Below are 24,856 nucleotides of genomic sequence, written 5' to 3' on the forward strand. Positions count from 1 at the left end.
CAAAAAACAGAAACCTATACTCGTATCAATACAGCAGAGACACTATTTGTCAGATTTAAACAGACACTGTTGGGAGGAGTATTCTCGGGCTCACTTTCACACAGTATTCCCTGTATGTCCATGATCCAATCTAATATGTATCCAGTGTAATCCTCACATGAGACCGGACGATATTTAATTAAAGGTGAAACACAAAACAAGCAGTCAAAACTGAAAACCTGGGACACTGTGGAATAAAAGCCAGTGATGATCAGGTTTGACCTTAAATTTGACCTTGATGGTGTTACATAGTGTTTGAAAGGGAAAAACATTTAAATACACTATATGTAAAACACAGAAATGGCACCAAACCTTCTCTACTTTTCATCCTACTGATTTTGTTGATTTTGATTTTCTGCATACGCATTCAGCATATACAAATCTCTAGCTGTTTTCACACATCTACTGCAGCCCTGAATTTTTCAGAATTTGTTTTCAAGACACAGACATCAGACATTTAAAGGTGTCCAAACTGCTCCCTAGCACAAAGACCATATGACTCATGTTGGGATACGTCTGATACACGGGTGGGTTAAATGGTCATCATGCAGGCTCCCTCCCTTAACCCAAATGAAGCATGAATTTGTCTGAAGTGGGCTGCTCCGTTTTGAGTGCTTTGTTATGTGAGAAAGGGCCACGGACCTCAATTCAACACCTCCTCCGCCTCTCCATGTGGAGTTTCCCTAATTGACAAGTACTGCCCATAAAAGAAAAGTAAACATTGATGCTCTGACATTGGGGACAGCTATTTTGAAAACATTAAAAATGTTCTTTAGGGGAAAACGCACTTGTTTAGAGATGATATATCACTAATTACTTCTATACTGTCAGTCCACCTACCACACAAAGGTTAATTCATGACTAAAATAATTAGGTTGGAGTCAAATCGTCTTTTTATGCCTGGAAAGGTTCCTACAGTGGGGCAAAAAAGTATTTAGTCAGCCACCAATTCTGCAAGTTCCCCCACTTAAAATGATGACAGAGGTCAGTAATTTGCACCAGAGGTACACTTCAACTGTGAGAGACAGAATGTGAAAAAAAAAATCCATGAATTCACATGGTAGGATTTGTAAAGAATTTATTCGTAAATTAGGGTGGAAAATAAGTATTTGGTCACCTCAAACAAGGAAAATCTCTGGCTCTCACAGACCTGTAACGTCTTCTGTAAGAAGCTTTTCTGTCCCCCACTCGTTACCTGTATGAATGGCACCTGTTTGAACTCATCATCTGTATAAAAGACACCTGTCCACAGCCTCAAACAGTCAGACTCCAAACTCCGCCATGGCCAAGACCAAAGAGCTTTCGAAGGACACCAGGAAAAGTATTGTAGACCTGCACCAGACTGGGAAGAGTGAATCTACAATAGGCAAGCAGCTTGGTGTGAAAAATCAACTGTGGGAGCAATCATCAGAAAATGGAAGACATACAAGACCACTGATAATCTCCCTCGATCTGGGACTCCACGCAAGATCTCATCCTGTGGGGTCAAAATGATCATGAGAACGGTGAGCAAAGATCCCAGAACCACACGGGGGGACCTGGTGAATGACCTGCAGAGAGCTGGGACCAAAGTAACAAAGGTCACCATCAGTAACACACTACAACGGCAGGGAATCAAATCCCGCAGTGCCAGACGTGTTCCGCTGCTGAAGCCAGTGCATGTCCAGGCCCGTCTGAAGTTTGCCAGAGAGCACATGGATGATACAGCAGAGGATTGGGAGAATGTCATGTGGTCAGATGAAACCAAAGTAGAACTTTTTGGTATAAACTCAACTCGTCGTGTTTGGAGGAAGAAGAATACTGAGTTGCATCCCAAGAACACCATACCTACTGTGAAGCATGGGGGTGGAAACATCATGCTATGGAGCTGTTTTTCTGCCAAGGAGACAGGACGACTGATCCGTGTTAAGGACAGAATGAATGGGGCCATGTATCGTGAGATTTTGAGCCAAAACCACCTTCCATCAGTGAGAACTTTGAAGATGAAACGAGGCTGGGTCTTCCAACATGACAATGATCCAAAACACACCGCCCGGGCAACAAAGGAGTGGCTCCATAAGAAGCATTTGAAAGTCCTGGAGTGGCCTAGCCAGTCTCCAGACCTCAACCCCATAGAAAATCTGTGGCGGGAGTTGAAAGTCCGTGTTGCTCGGCGACAGCCCCAAAACATCACTGCTCTCGAGAAGATCTGCATGGAGGAATGGGCCAAAATACCAGCTACTGTGTGTGCAAACCTGGTAAAGACCTATAGTAAACGTTTGACCTCTGTTATTGCCAACAAAGGTTATGTTACAAAGTATTGAGTTGTATTTTTGTTATTGACCAAATACTTATTTTCCACCCTGATTTATGAATAAATTCTTTACAAATCCTACCATGTGGATTCATGGATTTTTTTTCCACATTCTGTCTCTCACAGTTGAAGTGTACCTCTGGTGCAAATTACTGACCTCTGTCATCATTTTAAGTGGGGGAACTTGCACAATCGGTGGCTGGCTAAATACTTTTTTGCCCCACTGTAACTGACTGAACCGACATGGAAATATCTAAGTGTCACTCTTTTCTCTAAATACTAAGGAAAGGGGCTTCATTTCCTTTCTTATCTCCTTGAGCATTTAGGATACACTGAACTACACAATAGGAAATGAAAAGGAATAATACCGCTCCACAGTTCCTTGCAGCGTTAACATTCAAAGCCTAACACACTAAATAATTTATCAGTTGTTTTCATACAATCCTACTAAATGGAATTCATGTAGATAAATATGAGCAGACTGAGGGAGAGCTTAAGGAAACCTTCTGCATGAGACATTAGTATATCTTTATACTAAATGGTCACATTATTATCACTTTATTTACAGACCTATCATGTTTGCCATCAAGGTAATAAAGTGGCTAAAATGTAGCACTTCTACAGTTTGAATGGATATGAAACTCACAGTTCACTGGCTGATGTCTGATTAAGAGTTGGAGGTACAAAAAAAACCTTGCAGGTGGATTAATTAAATTAAAAGCTAACTTTTGTATTTGGGGTAAATTCTGGAGTTTGGCGCAGTGTTATCAAGGACAGCAACAAATTAGTTTGAATTTGCTACTACTCTGATTGGATCACACCTCTGATTTCACACCTCTGATTGGACTCTCAAGTTTCAAAGTACATAGTACTATTTTTATTATTATTGTTGGACTTTTCTGCACTTATTACATTGAAGATTTTTTATTTATTATTTTTTTTACAAATGAGAAACACAAATAGAGAATAAGGAGGGGGAAAACACTTGAAGGACCAGATTTATGAAATTCAAGATATTCCATTACTACGTGTGCTGAATTCTTTTAGGGTGACTAAATATGTTATCCTATTCCACAAATGTATTTTAACTAAATACAGCCTTCCTTCAACTACTCATTTAAAATAAGAATTTTGCACTTAAATCAATATCATAAATATAGCACAGCATGTGCTCTTCCATTTTAAATAATAAATACTGTGACATAATCACATCGCAAGCTGCGATTTCAAAGCGGCACCCAATCCTACACAACCTACCTGAACAAAAGAGGGATCCTGCAGTATAAAAATCAGTTTCCTTCAAAATTTTGCAGTCAACCATTACTACATAAATGTAAAAATATGCTTTAAAAGACTATACACTAAACTATATACTATATAGTTATTATACCATATAATATACAACACAATATTTGTGTTATGCTCTGACTATCTTACTATATATTCCCCTGCAATCCTGTACTTCACTTCAGTCAGATTTAAGAAAAGTTTCTGGAGATGAAATATTCATTTTAGTTTCTACCTAAATAAGTCAAACCAGGAAATCAATTAATCAGACCTGTAAGTGCCCAGAGAGTCGATTCATTATCAGTCAGACAGCTTCCAGCAGAGTTACAAGACAACAGCACTGATTAAAGTCTTGTTGGACTTGTTTCTGCTGTCGGACAAGCCACAAATCTTCACTGCCCGAATTCACAGGAAGACAGCTTTTTGGATGCTGCAAAGGATTCTTTTTCTTTCTTTTTTCTAGCCCAGCTGAAATCGAGGACGCCCAGACCTGATGAAGATCAGACAGCTCTTAATACGGTGCGAGACATTTTCACATTCTTTTATTTGAAGTGATAATTTACTTCTGGGTTTCTGGGAAGTGCCCAGCTACAGGAACCGTGTATAGAAACTAAGATATAACCTTTTTTTTTTTTCAAATCCAGCAACATCAAGAGTATCACTTTAAAGGCCCATTTAAGATTATTATAAGACTGAATGCCTGACATGTCTTCACACTGATCCATTTGAAAGTGAATTTCTTTTTTACCTTGAGGCGTTCGAGGCAGTGGTAGAAATAAGCGAGGCGTGCTGTGGAAAAGAGAAACAGCATGCACACTTTCCTTTTCCCTCTCTATAGAGGGATGCAATCGGAAAAGTATCTAACGCTTTAAATAAAGCCTTTAAAATGCACTCTGTTCCAAAGTGTTCTCAATTTGCTGGTGCTATTAAATCTGGATTACATTAATTTGATTAACTGAAAATATCTTGAATATTATTAAAATATCGTTTGTTTGTTTTTGCATTTAGCTACTTTGTCATCAGTCTGGAAAACAGTCAGTTTGTCTGCTGACTCAGCCTTTGGAGGCAGTGGTCCATTTTTCAGGGCTTCCGGTGTAACCAGCAGATATCCATGCCATGTCAACACTTGCTGTTGCACCAGTCATTATTACTGACTGCTTCCAAATGCAGATGCATTTTAGAGGAGAGCCACTAAAAGCTAAATTGCTTCGTTCGCATGTGATTGGTCAGTGCAACCCAGACTACAAATAGATACTCTGTATGCATAATCTGTTGCAATGATTACTTTCTCGTTCATTTAAAACTGTAAAAGGAGCAAATCCAAAGGCAGGGGTAGCAAAGTAGATGCAGACAAAAAGACTTTGTCGCAGATGCTAGGATTTCTTTAAAAGGCACCTATAAATTGGGCAATCAGTTACATTAATCCCAGCAATCCTACAGGTTGCTTAAATGTCACATGGCGCAAAACAATATCATGTTTACAATCATGAACACACTGAGCAATCCCAAAGCTGAAGCATGTCAGATGCCATGACTGCTTCATTAACACACGTCCTCCATCTGCATCCCATATGTTTTGACATTTGCTAAAACAAATGTGTGGGGTTAATCTTCATAGATTAAAAAAAAAAGAATCAGCATTATGAATATGTGGCTTTTCTGCAACACTCAAACCTGGATAAAAACACTTTTTTATCACACTTTTTACGGAAAATGCTACAAAGCATTTTATTTATTTACTTTACACACAAAAACAGTGCACACTTTGTTGTGCCGGCTAGTCTGTTGTGTGTTATTAGAAAATCTTTGCAGATCGGGTTTACTGCAGTGGAGAGAATACTATCCTGAGTTTCTGGCACATCTGAATTTTGACAACAGCTGCTACCGGCTCCAAAAATTGAGCTTTTCTCATGCTACCATTTTGGACTGACAACTGTGCATTTCTCCACATTTTCCTCACAACTAGCTGAAGACAGCAGAGTAAGCAATCATATAGGGGACTGGTGTCCAGTTGTACCCACAAACCGACTAAAAGTTAACTTTTTTTTTCCACATAAAGGAAATATTTGTTTCTAAAATGTAACTTTAATGTCTTTCTGAAATAAGGCATATAGCTTACTGAAGACACCAAGCTTCCTTCCTTCACAGTTTTAGTTAAAATGCCCTCAAAAAGTTGTGTCTAAATTAGATTTGTTACATGACTGCAGAGCAGCTTCGACCCCGTGACTCAGTGCCGCTGAAGCACTAAAGTTTTTGACTGTGTGCTCCACTTCCTCTTAAGCCCTGTGGGACATCAGAAAACCAAGTACAGGGGCCACACAGCAAAGCACTCTTGTGCCTCTACTCTGTTACCGGCTATAGTCACACAACACTGTGAAGACAGATAGAGAAGCACTACATGATTTGACCCATATTCACTTACAGCAGAGAGAGCAAAAGGTTGAGAGGAACAGCTGAGCCATAGGTGGGGTATAAGGAGCAGACGGAAAAGCCATAAAGCATCTATCTATCCTTCTATCTATGGTTATCTATGGTTTGGGTTACTGGAAATCAGTAATTAAATCAGACAGAGACAAGCTGACTGCCACTTTGCAACCCGCCTCTTTTTATGCTGCTCATAAACTGTCTTATCCGCCATTACTGATGCTTGCTCAGTTCTATTCATATCTTGCTGCTCCTAAAAATTGTCTTTTGACAACAGTACCTGGCTTTGTTAACACATGGCCTGCTTCCTTTAATGTCTGTTCATGTGCTGTGCAAAAACACAAAGCTACTCGAGACACTGAGTTCTAGTGCAGCACCAGCAGTGGCCTTGAGAGAAAGATCAGCGTTGTGGATTTAACTAAAAGAAGATTTCCTCTCTGCTCTGTTACAACTCCACGTGTTGCATATTACACATGGTTTTGCAGTGATAGGTGAAGTACATAAAAAGTACATAAAGGCACCAAAACAAAAGTACTCGCTGTGAAAAACAGCCCCATTCAAGGTGTCATATGTGCCATATTAGTGATGACATAATATTAGATTTTCATTAAATTCATCGCTGCAGCCAAAATAAATCAAAAATAACGATATAACCATGATACTTCCAGGAGGTTTTATTCATGCTATTCATGCAAACATACATACACTATGATTATTATAGTATAGCTCTCTCATTCATTGTATTGTGACACACCACTCTAACCTGACATTCGATTCTGTAGTATGAATGTGTTAAATGTAAAAATAAATGTGATTGTGGGATTTGTATAGAATATTTGTGTATGCTGTAGAAACGTTGGGACCCACTGTGCCATAGGCAAGGTTTATGCAAAGTTTCATCCACTAAGCAAAATACTTTTAACATGATTTTATTATGGTCAAGCTTCAAATATAGCAGTAGTAAATAACAGAAGCTGAAATCTGATGCAGAACAAAAAAAGGTTGCACTTGAATAAAGTGAAAGTACCTCCGATTTGAATTTGAGTACTTTAACAAAGGCATTTTGATCAATGTTCTCAAAACACTTATTTCTAATGTAAACTTTTACAGGTCATGAGCTCCTTTGCAGTCTGAGAATAACTGCAATAAAATAACATAAAAAAATATTTGATTTTCCCCCATTGATGTTCTAGATGTCAGAACACGAGGAAGGCAGATTGCAATGCCTGCAGCATGGCAGGCTATTACTACAAAAACACATATTTTTTGTAGTATCTATCTATCTATCTATCTATCTATCTATCTATCTATCTATCTATCTATCTATCTATCTATCTATCTATCTATCTATCTATCTATCTATCTATCTATCTATCTATCTATCTATCTATCAGCAGGGAGAGGCCGTATCAAGACAGAAAGGGTGGGAGGAGAAAGAGCAAAGCGAGAGAGGGAGAAGTGGTATAAATCCACGCTGCTGCAGTATTAATTCTTAATTGGAATGAGAAGCTGTTCTACAGCGTCGCAACACCGCTTCATTTAGCTTAGCCGAAGCGACCCAGGGCACAAGACTATATGGAGCTGTTTCAGAGCACTCAGCAGAAAAAAGCAGCAGAAAGGAGGAGGAGGAGGAGAAAGCAGCAGCTTGAAATAACCCATTTCATCATAAAACACACACATATGCACACGCCCACACTTGACTGGTTTATAGAATAGACCCCTCTTTTCTAATTGGTAAATAAACCTCATATCTCCAGTTGTGATTGGCCAGAAATTCTTCAGCATGTGCCCTGGAGATGAGTGGACCATCTGGCCTGTTCCTCCCTCCTGAGCAGCCCGATCGCTGAGCCTGGAGTTGGGCCCAGATAGTCTCAAGTTAAGTGCCAGCTGTACTTAACTGTAACGGGTTAAAGGTTAGGATTGAAGAACTGGGCAGGAGATTGATTGAAAAACAAGGGGAAATGGTATTTCGAATGCAGCCTTCAGCAAGAAGCCACAGTAAAACCACACCTTTCTTCTGCTGTGCTAGATAGTAGGCATGGTACTAGTAGGCTACTCCTGAGCTTTGAGTACTTGTGTTGTACAGTGCACAGTGTGGTTTCCTCAAGAGGTTGTAGGAAATGATAGGACTGTTTGATGATTTTTTTTTTCAAGCCATCATGGAAAGATCTAGCACTTAGTGGAGCACAAGAACAACAGGGGAAACAAGGAAAAGAGCCTTACCAGTTTTATGACTGCACAGACTTAATGTTGCATGTCAAATAGAAATTCTCCAAATAGCTCAACTAATTAAAGCCACAGTCTAGCTCACCTTAAACTTCCCTGTACGTCCTTGCAGTTTTAATTTTTTGTTTGTTTTTTGTTTTTAAACAGGTTTTTGAGAAAGTCAAAGTTAATATTCACTGTCGTCCATTGGGTAAAACCCTCAGATCCTATTTGTGCAGAACATCAGATGAAGGCTCTAACTCATCATATGGTAATAGGGAGGATTAATCATTTGCCAGATGCTCCTAATTCTGCCTAACTTGATGTACAAACACTTACAGTATGGGGTCTTCTGCTTGGGAGGAACACTGAAATATGATTGCTCATTTAACCCTACAAATATACCTATATACCCCTATATATCATAGCGTGGACTACACCTTCCAGCTCTTTAAATAACCTGCCTTTACATTGATGTAATCGCCAACCCTGTCAAATTACATAACAGCAGAAGATAAAGCATGCAGGGTGACTGGAGTATCTCCTGGTGGCAAAGCGAAGTGGTCAAGCCCAAAGTTGTCTCTCATCGGAGCCCGGCTGCGTTTTCACTGAGGGTTACTTACGTGTATTGCTGGGGGAAGAGACCCTGCGCTCCAGGCCACGATGCGCTGAAAATGAAGATAATCTGGATAGATAGCAAGCAGACGATGCTGCAAGACCTTTCGCCTATCGCCATTTTCCATTAAAAATTCTCGTCACGGGCTCTCGTTGCGTGAATGAAGCGCTCCGGACTGTCTCCGGGGCATACAGCGAGCAATGTGTGAACGTCAGGCTCAGTTTCCCGACGACTTCATCTCGGTTTCTCTCGTCAAGTGGACGCGGAGGAGGCAGGCATTGGCCGTGAAGGCATCGCGGACGGTGGGAGATGCACTAATGCAGCTGCCAAGACACTGCAGAGTCTCCCCTCCTGCTCCCACACACATACACACCACCACGAGCACTAACACCACAATCACACACAGGCCGGCGCGTCCACGCCCGCTCTCTCTTTCTCTCTCTCTCATCAGCAGCCCGTGGATCCGTGCGCGCTCACGCTCACCAGGCAACAGAGAAGCAGGAGAAGAATCTAGTTTGGCTTTATTTATCTCTGAGGAGCCACGTGGGATTTGTCACTGCCATAAATTTAGTTTTTCTATTTAGAGGAAGACGCAACACTTCAGGTACTGAAGGGTCCCTGAATGTAAAAAAAATCAAGACGCTTCTAACTCCCGTTTCACTCCCCCGGGGTCCAGTTTACCAACTGGGCCCCAGTCCACAGGAGACCCAGTCATGGTCACGCATGACTAGATTAAAAAAAGTGGGGTTATGTTTGATCATTCATTTAATTTAGCTGCTGTTTACTTTTTAATGTAACCATTAAAATTGTGAGAAAATTCAACCACTCTTTTTAAATATCACACTATAAAACCATCTGTGATCATTTTATAGTGTGACCATGTCCCACAAAATTGAAATAAAAGACAAAGAGTATATATGGGTTGTTGCAAAGTGGGACATGTTAATGCTGAAGGTGTTAGAAGTTAAAAGTGGGGATTAATCATTTAGTTTTAAATATCTGCTAAACGGATCTCATCTAATATTTGCCTTTGTGTTAATTTTCCTTCATATATCAACTGTACAGCATCCTGAAACATTGCCTGCTACCTACCTCTGCAAGAGCAGCGGAATGAAGGTGAGTTTAAATGCCATCCAGAGCAGCAGACAGTGCACAACAGAGGTGAAGAAGAAAGTAGAGCCAGGGTAGAATGAGGGGAGTGTCAGGGTTAATTTGTGACAGAAGAATAGCAACAAGATGGAAAAGAAAGGTTTACAAGATGGTAGTGAGGCCTGCATGTGACAGTGGCGCTGACAAAAATACAGGAAGTCGAGCTGGAAGTAAGAGTGTTGAAGATGCTCCAGTTTCATAGGGAATTACCAGGATGGACAGAAGTAAAATGGGTACATCAGAGGATGTTAGAAAGGTTAGAGAGGCGAGTTTGAGATGGTTTGGACATGTGACCACAGAGAAGATTCATGGGTGTACTGAAGGAGGACATTCAGAGGGCTGGCGTGACAGAGGAGGATGACATCGAGGCAGATGACCTGCTGTGGCACCCCATAAATGGAGCAGCCGAAAGAAGAAGGAATTTACCCACGTGAGAGTAAAAACTTAGGTTTAAAAGAAGATAATCTCAATACTTTCTTGTTGGTTTTTATTTTTTGTACAGTGTGTTTTGGAGAGGAGAGTATCTGTGGATGTTCTGTTGCTACAAGCTTTTTGTACACGAGCCAATCTTTATCTAGTAAGGACTACTGAAGTGTTATACACTGGAAGAGATGCAAAAAACAGTGGCACTACAGGGTAAATTAAGGATGCTTGGGGCTGTTTTTTGAATTTCCAGGAACTTTTTAGAATGAACTCATTAAAGTATTGTTTAGAATACAGTCTCATTCGAACTATCATTTTTAAATTTTGTATGACGGTAGATACTAATAACAGTTGGAGCGGATTTAATTTAGGTGAAAACTGCGTCAAGGTCAAGGTCAAGGTCACAGTAAATACGAAAATCAGTAAAACTTCATATTTAAACTTCACATCTTTAAAACTTTACAGCAATATACTAAGCCTTGGGGGACATGAGTACCTAGGCTGGCATTGGCTAAGACCTTGACCTCTATTATCGTCAGCCATGGTCAAAACTGACTTGTAAAAAACTTTCATGAAATCATATGAAGTAACATATCATATGAAGAAGCGTGTAGAGAGCTGTACAACACACCTTCAATACAACATCACAACGACGCCATCACAGTGTAATAAAAACAGGCTGATGTCAGCATTTTGTAATAAAAACATTATAAAGCATGCAAGCAAGTTTTAGTGTAGCCATTGAGTTGGGTGTGGTTGTGCTCGCTGAGAGTTCTGGTTACTTCTTTGAAAAGTCTCACTGAAACATCCCCACTGAACAAATAGCTTGTTCATGAAAGCCTTTAAACATAAAGGGCAGAGCTTTGCTGTGTTCTTGGTGTCTGTATGCTGTGCATCCTGTCCATCATAGATAGACCCACATTGTAGTTCTTGTTTTTGTTGGTACTTGACCTTTAACAGAATTTTAATCAAGGAACAGCTTAGGGTGATTTTCTGGGATGAAAAGTTCAGAATCAGATTGGATGCCTGGACATGAGTAACCCTCATTTGTGTTGGCTCTGGTGGCAGCCACGCAGGGCGGCTCATTAGTTGAGCAAGACAATTCAGTCAGTATTTGTTTTGGTTTTTAAATCAATCCAGGCATAACAATTATTTACACAGATGACCATTTGATTTGATTTTATTAGCCATATTAAAAAGAAAAAAACCTCCCCCCATCATTTTTGTGTGTGGGTGTGAAACAAACCACACCCATATGAGACGTGGGAGTGGAGATAATTCCTTTTTGGAGGAATTACAACATGAAGTGGAAGACTCACATCAACGAGGAACTCTGTCACTGGGGGAGCTGATCTGGAATATCCTAACTGTACTAAGGGTTTATGTCTTTTATGTAATATGAAATTTAACAGGAGATTTTCTTAATGAGAAACTTGATGAGAAGGATGGAATTTGTGAGTAATTTGCAAAGAAATGGACTATGACAAGAGTCATAATTGCCTCTGAGAAAGCCATCGTGCAGAAATAGAAACACACTCCTTCCACTGAGGATTTGGACATCTTGTTGAAAGCAGCTAGCAGCTTGAAATGCAAGGACCAGGACTGAACTTTCTTATTACCCAAGGATAGGTGGGTATAGTTCTTTTATTTATTTATTTTTTATATGTAACGTGATTGGATAAAGACATATATTTGATCTATTCTTCCAATTAATCCACTCCTCTGTATTTACAGTCCTTGGACCTTATAATACACCATGCTGTGGTAATTAGCGTGTAACCAATAATATTACCGATGCCTTCTCTCCATTCACACATTGCCATAAAAAAGAGCCGGAATGGAACTGAGTCATAAAATTTAATAAAATCACTATTTATGTTATTAATTACACCTCTGATTTTCTGCTATGACAGTTTGAAACGCGTACTGTGACAAATTAATGTTAAAGCTGACACTGATGTAAACACTGTGCTAAATGGGAACTTAAAGGCATCAGGCATTAGGCACACATAACGCAGTAGAGTCATGAACAGCGGCCTGCAAGCCAGTTTTTGTGACAAGCTCTACACTTTACGCATGCAGTGAACACATATGGTGCTAAATTGAGAACTCTCTCTAAGAAGGTGACAGCAGGTACACTGGGAAGTCAACAACAAGACAACTCCCAAAAAGGAATAGTTTTCACAGACCAGCTCTGCTCTCTCTGTATCCCACCTGAATGACTTTTCTATAGCTAGTGTTCTTCTCACTGCTGAGACAGTACCTGTAGCACACTCATGTTGGACACATAGTCCAGCTCCTCCACACCTGCCATCACATGAAGATTTGCTCTCTCCCCCAGCACAGTCTCAAGAGTGTGGAGGTGTTATCAGGAGATGGGCCACTGCACAAGGACAACTGGACAAGGCTGTAGAAGGGCATCAGCAGCAGGACTAGTATCTGCTTCTTTGTGTGAAGAGGATCAGGAAGGGGACTGCAAGAACCCAACATAATGACCTCCTGCAGGATACTCATGTGTATATTTCTGTCCAAACTGTCAGAACCAAACTGCATGAGGGTCCTTTAGTGAGACCTGTTTTGACATCCCTTTCCCCAGAGAACACCAAAATTAGTTTCTGCCACTGGTGCCTGTTCCTTTTCACATATGATGTTGCAGGTAGCGTAGACATTTGCCACGGTGTCTCCGTGCTCTTTCATGCCCGTCACGTGTGCTCAAACCAAGAGATCACTTCCTTATGATTTAGGTGATAAGTTAAAGTCAAAGTCAGAGACAGTACTTAAGCTCATCCCATTTTCATGCAATCTGTCAGATGCACAGGAACACAGCCCAGAATAAGTCTGGCAATGGTAGACTACAAAATGATGTAACATATACTGTATCAGCCAGGCATTTGGACATGCTCTATATAAGAAAAGGAGATTTTAAAATGCAGGGAAATGAATTAAGCATCAAAATGTGCGGTGAGACAGAGAATGTGTAGAAAGTTAAAAAGCAGATGTGCGGACATGGGTCTCAAATATATTATATCAAATAACTGTTATTCTTTTATGGCCTATTTAAGAATAGAAATCTCTCTTTTTTTTAAAAGAGAGATTTCTATACTTAAATAGTTTAAATATGGAGCTTCTTTCTTCAGCCAAGGCCTATACAAGAAAAATGTTTTTTGGAAAACTACTAAATTAACTACCTTCAAAACACAGATTTGGATTTTTGTAGATAAATTTCCTTATCTGAGTAAAAACAATTAAAAAAAAACAGATGATCGCAGTGGCTGTTGAACTACAAGCCCTGAGAGAGTTAGCTCCTTCGATTACAAAAGGGTTTGGATGTATTTACCACCAAAGGACAGCTGTAGTTGCACTGCAGTGGAGCAGCAGAGCCATTCAGCTGTGTGATTTACACTGTGCATATAGCCCTTCATACACTGCAGCATCTGCGAGTATTAACAGCTCTCCCCAGAAGCAAGAAAACCATGGAAGTGAAACTCATTACAGCCTTGCTATATGTACACCAAAGCTACTTTACGGATACTGATAGAGAAAATGTTTTTCAGACTGCCTCTCAGTTCTTGTTTACGATTTTATTTCTATAAATCTTCAGGCTTTACTTGGTCCATTAATTGTAAAAGGTCTTTGAGAGCTGTTCATGAATTATGATCATAATCCTGGAAACGCCACAGTAGGGTGTGTGCACAGACCTTGTGAATCAGGTAAAATCTCCCCATGTGGGCAGGCACCCTGCTCAGAGACCACAATTAAGTGGGGATCAACTGTCGAGCAATTTTCGTTTCCAAGGAAAAAACATGTATACAAATTACTGACTCTGGTACCACATATAATAAAGGCTTTCCTGAAATACTGAAACAGCGAAGTTGTCATTGACAAACTGTTTAACAGCACCTATGTTTCCCCACAGCCCGGCATTCAGAAGCTCGGCAGCTGACCCAACAGGATGGCTGCACCTTTTCCCCCCCCTCTGGGAGGAAGGATCTGGGTTCAGCTTTTATTCGGCTCCCTGATGGCCCCATGTGCTAATACTGCTGTCACGTCCTGGGGAGAGAGAGAAGACTAATTACTGACTGCACTCGCTTCCTGCCAGTCCCCCTCTGAGAGCCATACACTGTTAATTAGACGACAATACCAAGAGCTGCACTGTGGATGAGGCCGACCTTTACCTCATGTAAATAGCATTAAAAATCAAAATACATTTTTAATTCCTCATTGCCATTATTCCATCTGTATTTCATAACATCCTTCTTTACAGAGTTTTTCCCTTTTTAACCATCCAAGTAAAGTGAATAAAAAAATCACTTTCTATTTAAGGGACACGCTAAATAAAAACACAATTTTAATCTGGCTGGGTGAGCAGAGATTTTAACTGTAGGCCAGTTTTACACCTTTCTGTCTTACAGATTTTAAAATGATGCATTCTGATTTAGTGATTCCCTCTGGCTAACACATTAGATATCTGTCTGATATTTTAAATATGATTTTTAGCCACAGACTTTCTGTGAAACTGCACTCAGGCTCTGGAATAAAAGCTAATTGCAGCATACTGACATGCTCACAATGAGATCACCGTAAGCACAAACACAGTAATGCCACCATTTTACTTTAGGTTGCTAGAGCGCTAATGTTTGCTAGTAAGCACTACACCTAAAGCATAAATGATGCTGATGGAATATTTTGGGTGGTTGAGGATAATACTGGGTGAATAAATATCAGGACCAAAGAAAAATCAAAGCACCAAATCAAATTTCCTGCAGACATTTATATTTTACCTATTATCGCAACTGCCACCTATCTGTGGTCCACTATCACCAAATTTAGGAGGATGAATCCAGTGAGACATTTCTGCATTTTATAGTGTTGCGTTCCTTTAGGAGGCAAACCCATGTTGTGCATTTTGTGAAATACGAGCTCTAGCTCCATCTTGCTGTTAACAGGTGATAAAAAAAAGCAGCCTTTAGGAACATAATGGTGAAATTAAGTGGGGGGGAAAAGCTGGATTTTTGTTTGGGGTCCACTTTGTGATTATCTTGAGGCTACAAATGGATTCAGTGTTTTATTGATGTGATTATTTTAAGTGTTATTGCTGGACCTTTAACCAGATGTTTGGAGGTTAAATGCCTCCCCCAAAGGCAATCAGAAGTGTTCTTTCATAAAACAACAGCAATTCTGCCTCTAATTAATAGGTCTAATTAAACCGAGTGTTAACGTGGCATCAGGCATGTCTCTCCTGTTTGTGTAGCAGAAAACAGGACAGTGACAGTAGTGAAGAAATACATTTATTCAGTTTGACTTTTGGTTAATTAAAATTTTCTGTCATCTAAAATTTTAGATTTGGTTTAATTAGAAACTGGCAATCAAAAGCCTCTTCAGCTTTCACTTGAGTTCTTTAAATGAACTGATTTACACAACAGGCATTAATCCTTCAAAAAAAAGGTACACTCAATCTCAACGCTAACATAAAGGATGCTAAGACTTGCTGCTGTGCTGAGTAAAGCAAAGCTTAGTGTGACTTCATCCTGAGAATCAAAAAGATAAACAGTACCAAAGGCTCAGTGCTCCGTTTAATGATATACTCTTTGGTAATCTTTGATAATTCCTCAAGTTAAATAGTCAGATAATCTGGTAAATATGTTTTAGAAAGGATTAAATTATGTCTAAGCCTCATTGGGAAGGGCAGCAACGCTGGCAAGAGCCGGGATGATCCTCTCGTACACGCTGATGCCTTTCAGGAAGACTTGCTCGTTCAGATACTCGTTGTGATCATGCAGCAGGATCGGCGTCCGGTTCATTGGAGAAAAGCCAATCGCAGGGATGCCCACCTAGATCATTAAACAAACATTATTTAAAACACAAGAACTGATTTCTCCCAGTAATGTCAATAAAAGAAAAACCTCAAATGACTCTCAGAAGAAAATTTCCTCTATTTACAAACTCAAGTCAGTTCTTAAACTCACCGCACGGATGAAACGGCTATCTGTGGCAGCAGGAAAGATCTCCTTCTTCAAAGTCATATTCCTAGAGTGGAGATGATCATATGAGACGTGGCTGTTGATTACACAGTATGCTCCTGTTTTTAGCTGAAACTATATGGATAAGATGTTTTTAAACGTGTGCAAAAAGTGTCACTGCCTATATTGGAAATGCTTGCAAAGCATAAGTAAAAACTCATATATATGTAAATCTCCCTGAATAACATATTAAATGAAAAAGAAAATTCTAGTGTTTCACAGCTCCACAAGTACCTGTGACAAACCTTTCCAAGCACAAGGAGCAAATTGTGAGAGTTGTGTGAACATTTGCAGCTAATGTGTGAAGACTCATAGAGCGGATATTTAAAAAAAAAAAAGAAGAAGAAAAGAAAAAAAAAGTTATGTAAGCAGATTACAAGGATATAAAATTCAGTTTTGCCATAAACTAATACAGCAGATCATTTTTATTTAAAATCTTAAATTATTAATTGTTCAACAGTAAGATGAACACATACTATTTGAAGAATCACCAGAGTTAGCAGCTGCAGATGAAGCCAAAACAAAGGTTTAAGCTGTGACCACTACACAACACTGCACACCTATCAGCCAAAACACTGACACGGGGAAGCAAAAAACACTGATCATCTGGTTACAATGACGATTCAAGACTCTTTATTGTCATTATGCAAGCATAACAAAATTAAAGCAATACTCCCTCACATGGAGAAAAGAAGACTTAACATAAATATACTGAGACAATAAAAATACAAAATACAATACTTTAACAGCCCACAATAAATGTTGGACCCTTGTGGAGATAAAATCACTCAAACACTGCTGCAGCCCTTAGCCCACCATAGTATAAGCACTGCATGTCAGCAGCGGTCGCTTTTTTGTACTGGTTTTCATCTTTGCTTTGTGCAGTCAGCTTTGTATTCTACTAAGACAAAGATCTTACAGATGTGTGCCGTCATTTGTGTTGGGGTGTGGGGTTGTAGCCTCAGGTTTATATTGTTAAATAGTGATGTAGTAATCTGATGGCATCTTAATGTGACAGATGCAAATCAGAGTAGAATTGTGGCTAAATGTCGTCACTTTCACAGACTCGTGAAAACAGCAGCGTTATGTATTCCAGGTTTGAAAAAGGATTTAGTCCACTCACATTTCTTTGCAGGAAGCACTGAAGGCATTCCACCATGGATCACTCTCATCTGTGGATGTGATATTCTGGTTCATGTGTTTCTACAACAGATACCAGCTGATTTAGACCATCTGACCATCAGAACAAACCAACAGCAGTCTTAGAGTTGAGAGCAAGCACACTGACCTGAGCAAAATCATAGGTGACATCTTCTCCTGCTTCCTTACACCACTGCTTGATCTGTCTCTCAAACTCCTGGTACAGTGGTAATTTAAAAGTCAATGTGGAGTACTATGACACTTGCAGCCATGTGCATAATTGTACGAAGGAGTTACACAAACACATAAATGGTAAATGGTAAATGGCCTGCATTTGTATAGCGCTTTTCTAGTCCATAGGACCCCAAAGCGCTTTACACTACATTCAGTCATTCACCCATTCACACACACATTCACACACACATTCACACACTGGCGATGGCAAGCTACATTGTAGCCACAGCTGCCCTGGGGCGCACTGACAGAGGCGAGGCTGCCGGACACAGGCGCCACCGGGCCCTCTGACCACCACCACATAAACCACTTACGCACCTGTAGATTTACTGTAGGTGGTATTCTTAGGTCAAAGCTGACGTCCATTTCAGCCGGGATGACATTGTAGGCCACGCCCCCTTTGACCATAGTCATATTTACTGTGGTGACGTCACCAAGTGTAAAACACTCACTGGTATTTAGCCTGAGGAGAGAGAAGGTAATAATGCAAAACAGACCAAAATGCAACTTTGAATCAAACACAACTGCATTTTATAAAAGTTTATATTTTATTTAATGGTCTCTTCCCAATTATCTATGGGACACAAAGACAACTGATGAGCAGTATTTGACAATTAATACATTATTGCTTCCATTTCTGTAGTTTTTTAATGGTTACAGTGAATTTAGAGGTAATGTGCCAGAAGACACCTTTTTAAAATATTTTCCTTTAGTTATGTTGAATCGTTCATGAGAGACTGAGCAATTGAATTTCCACAACCCAATTATGTCATACATTTCTAGGCATCCAAAAGTGTAAATATTTATCTAATGTCCTGAATACTGTGTGAAAAAAAAAAAACAGAAAAAAGTTTTTAAATAAATAAATATAGGCTACTCACATTTATGACATGTAAAGATAAATTAGAAGTTCTTAATGTCTACACAGTTCATTAAAGCATGCTGCTATGGGACAAATTAGCTGCAAATAGACCTACAAGCAAATTAACCCATCGTCTGTACAACTGAAATTGATTTACACACTTTTGTGAGCAGGTTTTGGGATAACCTATCACCTCAAACTAACTCCAAAGAGATCTATTATAGAGGAAATCTAGGACCTGCTTACACTACCAAAGTGTAAATTTCCTCACCTGTGTTTTTCCTTCTCTCTGAAGTCCAGGAAGGAGTTCATGACATGGCGCTATAAGAAAGTGAAAAGATAAGTGTTGTTACTGACACTTTCCTTTAGTCCTGTTTTCAACCGCTTTATTAACCAGTAACATTGTACAGATAAGTACCAGCTTCTCAGCTGCTGTATTCTCCACAAACCGAGACCCATGACCTGGACTGCCTGGGCAATGGACAGTAATCCCTGAAAGCAGAGGTAATCCTGCTTGATTCAAGACACGTTTTATCATCTAACCAGTAATTCAAAACTAATTTAAGTTGAGGTTTCAATTTCTGTGTATTTTGTACTTACACCAGGGGTTCCTTTCCCCATAAAACACAGTGAACGCATCAGTGGGATTGGCCAAACCTGCAGAGTATGCAGAAAAAACTCAAATACACTTTGATCCATCCATTTTTCTCCACTCATCCAATTCAGGAACAAGGATGGGAACGGAAGCCCATCCCAGCTGCCACAGGGCAAGAGGCAGGATACACCCCCAGAGACAGAAAATCATGCACTCTCATATTGACACTTGCAAGTCACTAGTTAATTTAGTATCACAATGAATCTAACCTCATGCACAAGAACATGGAAACTCCAGTTCAAGATGTACTGACTCCCATTTCTGAGCAGACATAACCAAACACTGGAATCTCTTGATGTTTGGATGTCAAATTTAAACCCAGTGAAGACATTTATGAAGGCATATGAGGCAAAAGTCTAACATCTTCACTATTTTTAGTCGAAAAATATTTCAGGAAGTGTTCTTATCTGTATTGAAACCTAAAACTTTCTAGATTATCATGAATGGCCATGAGTGGCCAGCATCACTGGCTGGCCACTTTTCTATCTAGCAGTCGCTGTTAATCAGCTTGCTGTTGCATTCTCTCTTATTGTGTTTACGTCTGATCAAACCAAACACTGGCTCTGTTATAAACTCAGCCATGCAGGCAAGTTTGTTTTTATCTTTGGCATGAATAATGTAAAAAAAAAAAAAAAAGCAATTTACATATATAACCTGAAATTTTCAGACCTGCATTTACTCATTTTTTTAAAGGTCTCAGTGAAAAAGTCAAGAAGTTCAGAACTTTTTGAACTGATGTTACTGACACCAATTAAAAAGTAAAATCACACAACAACACAACGAAGTTACAATCCCGACTTAATGGTCTCACCCATCCTAAGAGAGAGAAAAACAGGAAGCCCAGTTAGTGCTGATCACAAAGAAAAAACACCCATATAAACACTTCCAAACCTCCCAGAGTAACACTTCTCCTTTCTCCAGAAAGTGTGTAAGGTTGAGGCTGAATCAGTTCGGGAAGATAAGGGAAGGTCTGAACACAGAGTATAACATAAAAGAATATGGACAGAAAATTACTAATATATGTGAAAGAAAAATAAGTAAATGCCAAATTTGATTTATAATTTATACATTTGAATTATAATCTTCCCCCATTAAAAAAAAACTTATTAAAAATAATGTAGTGGGTTTCAGGATTAAACCACTCTTCTATATGACATCAAAGAGAAAAGATAAAATCAAATGTTTGAAAAAGAAAGAAAATAAGGGAAAGGCTAGTAAAGACCGCCAACAACAAAGACATTCTCTAAATCCTTTTATTTCACTACAGCATGATCAATTCTCAAATTTAAATGTGTAGGTTTTTATTGTTAGTCTCTTCCCTTCATTAGCTTAGTTTTACTAGGTGCTCTTGTTATGGATACCTGCAGTTTTATCTTGTTTCAAAAGTAAAAGGATTTTCTGTGGAAATAATTCAAACTAAATAAATAACAAGTATTTTTAACTCACTCATACACTTTGGCATGTTCAATATTTTGATTTTGATTCATTTACTTTTGAAAAAGAATACAAAGGCTGCTTTATCTTTAACTGTATCTCTTTATTTTTTTTACCTTCATCAAGGGCAAAGCCGATGTTTAACTTGTGAAACTCTGGCTGCTTCACAAATGTCTCCATCCCCTTGTAGCCTCCAACTTCCTCATCTAAAAAAATAAGTAAATAAATAAGTGACTACAACCTAACAAGACTCGGAGAACAAACTTCATCCTTATTACTTGGATTCAATGATTATGGCTGATTAGACATCTGCTCGGGACGAAGCTGGGAGGAGCAATGCTGGCAACAATGTAAACTCCCAGGAGCCAGTGCCTCCGCTCCACGCTGGCACAGTGCAGAAATGTTGCTGAAAGGGGTGCTGTTTCAGTTTAATTTATTCAGACTTGAATCAAAGCCTTTGTGTGGAAAGCAGACAATAAATACCGTACAACATGTACAAACAGATGCAGGAAACAAAGTGTACTTGTACGCACATATTTAACATGTCTGTACTGGATAAATGTGAATAGACAAAGTCCTGCTGTTAAAGTTTACATCTCCACAACCTAGGAGATAATGTTTAACACACTGTGTGTTTTCCTACCCATCTACACTGTTAACAGACCCCCTAATAAGAGTTCACTTAATATGCATTTCCTGTTTTTATGATATCTTGAGGTGTCTCTGGCAGAGTGACAGGTCAGAGTTAATCTTAGATTGAGCACATGTGTTTGGCTGACCAAAGGTAAAACTCATCTCCTTTGTGTTTAATGAGTACAAGACTACAGTTTGTGATCAGTCTTTATCCCTGTTAAAGAATTACTGAAGCTGCATCATAAGCAGTTAACAACAACAGGAGAATGAGGATGGTATCAGTCACACACTGTATGTGTTTTTACTGTCCTAGCATTACTAATTAAGGAGTAATCAGTCACAGTAAGTAAAAATACCCATGAGCCTGTATTAACAATATGTAAAGACATTACAAACAATTTAAAAACAGAATGGAGTGGCATATTAAAATCTTACCAGGAACAAACATGAGATGGAGAGTGCGTGTCGGTTTCCATCCCCTCGCCTTCAGCCTCCTGACTGCCTGGATGTACCTACACAGAACAAAGTGAACGCAGCAGATATATGACAGGAACAAGGACGAGAGTGTGAACTGACAGTATGCAGGCTGAGTGAGCGGGTGTTAAATCGGGTGTTTCTCATAGAAACATAAATACAAGAGAGCATCACAACAACACTAGAGCACAAATCCTGTTTAATAAAGCAAGTTATCAAGGCAGGTTATACCCACTGTATAGTTACACATTTCATGTCCTGTGATCCACGGGCATAAATGTTGCCCTCTGCATCTTTGAAAGCACTGAAAGCATCGTACTTCCAATGTTCCTGGAGAAAAGATTGATATCAAATCTGTTTTTTTCAGGTCTGTTACAGGTGATAACAGGATTGTAGCGCCATACAGTGAGACCGATGTCATACCTGATAAACAGGTACAACATCTGTGTGGGAATTCAGCAAGATGGACTTCAAGGTGGGATTCGTTCCCTCCCATGTCATGATGGATATGACTCTACCTGGAAAAACCTAAAAGGAGCAGGGACAGGAAAAGGATCTTTTTATTATTAATGTTATGTCCACTGTATCATGTAAACAACTGCTCTCTGAACGTAGCCATCAATGTCACACACCTCGATCTTCTTCAAGGGTAGCTCAAGCTCCTCCGCTATTCTGTCAAGGAACCTAAGAGCAGCATCTATGAAAGAATAAACAAACAACAAGACATCGCACTCAAGCATTAATAATTGAGCGAAAATTCTCAGTCACAGCTCCTGCTGCTGGACTTTGACAAGCCTTCTCCTGTCATCATTGCATTTTCAGCCACTCTTAGATGTGCATGTGAAAAGCAGTCTAGCTAGCCAGTCACACTCTCTCAGAGCAACTGGAACACAAACCCTGTTTAACATGGTTGCTGTTAAACAGGGTGAAATATATTTCCAACAAGGATCTAACTGCACGGGACGCATTTCACAACCGTAAACAGGGTCGTAATGCCTCCAAATAGTTGTTTGGAAAATGATCCATCCCCAGGGTCACATGTTTTTTGCCTCATGGCTGTTGCTTTTATTTTTTCTACTCCTGAGACTCAGCACAAGGTGTAACCACTGAACTGAAAACTTTACATAACAGCTCAGCGTTTAAGAACATCTGTTACATGCATAACTGTGAGCATTTAATGTTTAACTGACACAGATAAGAAGTGAACTTTGATTACTTTTTCTCTTTGAAGAAAGACAATGATGCCACTGATACGAAAAAATCCATGTTACAGTTTCTCAAAGGAAGCACAGATACTGTTTACAATACATTTATTATTATACTATATAAAGAAACAGCATTTGTCGAACATAATCTTAAAGGAAAACCACAGAGAAACAAGACATGAAAAAGATCATTAGTCAAGCAGCGGTTTGGGGTCTATTAAAGACAAATGCATCCCAAAATTCAATTGCGCCATATCGCTAAAGGTCACGAACTGAGCTCATGTAATAAAAGTCTCTCACCATAGTCGGGCTCTGGGTGCACAGTTCTGAGCCGGAGGTAGTCTCTAAAAAGAGACACGGAGGGGTCTTCATCCTCAGGAAAGCTCTGTCCGCCTCCAACACCTGGACCGTCTTTGTCAGGCAGCATGGTTCGACTTATCCTCTGCCTGAGGACATAGGAGGCAACACACGGCATGTCACAGTGATAACACGCCAGGTTCATGTGGCAAATATCTGTTCTTTATCTGGCACAGACATGACGCTAAATCCGTTTATCACTGTCTCCCTTTTACCGCTGCCATGACCTTACCTGCTTAAAACACCTCAGCTCGGGTCCTGATAAAAGCTAGCTAGCCTCAAGCGAGTTGACTTATTGTCCCTGTCTTTTGGCACAGGCTCCAGCAGCGGAGATTACAGGACGGCAAATAGCGCAGTGTTATTTACTCCACCTTATTTTAATACTTATTATTACTTGTTATTACTCACCCTCTCCAGCCACGCAAGCTCCTACGACCAAGGTAACCAGGTTTGTGACAGTGTGTGGCGTGTGTGTTACTGTGTATCAGCTGACATGCTGCTGGCTTCCTGCCCTTCAAAATAAAAGTCTACTAGCTGTGGTAACTACAATGAATTTGCATTTTCTGCCTTTCTGTTTCACACATTTGAAAGACACATTTTAATGCTATCCCCCCGTACTGACACGCTTTCAGGTTTTCCGATCGTGGCTCAAGAGTTGGCAGTTCGTCTTGTAATCGGAAGGTTGCAAGACCTTCCGAACGCCAGGTTCGAGCCCCGGCGTCCTTGGGCAAGACACTTCACCCGTTGCCTACTGGTGGTGGTCAGAGGGCCCGGTGGTGCCAGTGTCCGGCAGCCTCGCCTCTGTCAGTGCGCCCCAGGGTGGCTGTGGCTACAATGTAGCTTGTCATCACCAGTGTGTGAATGGGTGGATGACTGAATGTAGTGTAAAGCGCTTTGGGGTCCATAGTGACTAAATAAAAGCGCTATACAAATACAGGCCATTTACTATTACCATTCTTTTCCCTTTAGGGGTCGCTACAGCCGATCATATTCTTCCATCCCGCCCAAGTTCGAGCATCCTCCTCTGTCACATCAGCCCTGCATGTCCTCCTTCACTGCATGCATGGATCATCTCCATGGTCTTCCCTTTTTTCTCCCGCCTGGCAGCTCCATCTTCATAATCTTATGTCCAGTTTACCCACTATCCCTCCTCTGCACATGTCCAAACCATCTCAACGTTTATCTCCAAAGCACTCATGAGCTTTCTCTGATATAAAGGCTTGATTTAAGTAAATTTATTTATTTTACTAATTTACTTATTGAGAGGTTTCTTCCCATATAATTTCCTTTGCATTGTTTTATATCTTGTATGCTTTGAATGTATGTATTACATTTTTAAAATTAAAATACAAATTTAATACCAGACACTTCAGTTGGCATATACATATGTGGATTTATGTGCACAT

The 24,856-nt window shown here is 39.8% G+C and overlaps 2 protein-coding genes across 2 annotated transcripts in view; both read right to left on the minus strand.

Annotated features, from left to right (window-relative positions):
- LOC113022409 (voltage-dependent calcium channel subunit alpha-2/delta-2-like) overlaps positions 1 to 9,533 on the minus strand; it is a 43,108-nt gene extending 33,575 nt beyond the window's left edge. Inside the window, exon 1 of the mRNA XM_026167779.1 lies at positions 8,872 to 9,533. Within this exon, the coding sequence (XP_026023564.1) occupies positions 8,872 to 8,984 (113 nt within the window). The 5' untranslated portion in view covers positions 8,985 to 9,533. The remainder of the gene's footprint in view (positions 1 to 8,871) is intronic.
- Positions 9,534 to 15,706: 6,173 nt separating this feature from the next.
- LOC113022410 (aminoacylase-1A) lies at positions 15,707 to 23,949 on the minus strand. Its single transcript, XM_026167781.1, has 15 exons — positions 23,859 to 23,949; positions 23,394 to 23,539; positions 22,521 to 22,585; positions 22,312 to 22,416; positions 22,124 to 22,218; positions 21,850 to 21,926; positions 20,898 to 20,987; positions 19,293 to 19,349; positions 19,111 to 19,184; positions 18,964 to 19,013; positions 18,149 to 18,293; positions 17,745 to 17,813; positions 17,580 to 17,659; positions 16,403 to 16,463; positions 15,707 to 16,267 (listed from the first exon to the last, which is right to left on the minus strand). Exons 2-15 carry the CDS (start codon positions 23,518 to 23,520, stop codon positions 16,103 to 16,105), a joined length of 1,260 nt encoding a protein of 419 aa, XP_026023566.1. The 5' UTR covers positions 23,521 to 23,539; positions 23,859 to 23,949; the 3' UTR covers positions 15,707 to 16,102.
- Between the last annotated feature and the right edge of the window lie 907 nt (positions 23,950 to 24,856).

Source organism: Astatotilapia calliptera, chromosome 5 (genome assembly GCF_900246225.1).
Source record: "Astatotilapia calliptera chromosome 5, fAstCal1.2, whole genome shotgun sequence".
Taxonomy (NCBI): Eukaryota; Metazoa; Chordata; class Actinopteri; order Cichliformes; family Cichlidae; genus Astatotilapia; species Astatotilapia calliptera.

Excerpts from the sequence above, each read along its gene's own strand:
- LOC113022410 (XM_026167781.1), bottom strand. The coding sequence starts at position 23,520 with ATGCTGCCTGACAAAGACGGTCCAGGTGTTGGAGGCGGACAGAGCTTT. Across the intron at positions 17,814-18,148 it reads CACCTACAGTAAATCTACAG|GAGTTTGAGAGACAGATCAA; the intron begins GTGCGTAAGTGG and ends CCACTGTACCAG. Across the intron at positions 17,660-17,744 it reads TCACCTATGATTTTGCTCAG|AAACACATGAACCAGAATAT; the intron begins GTCAGTGTGCTT and ends TATCTGTTGTAG.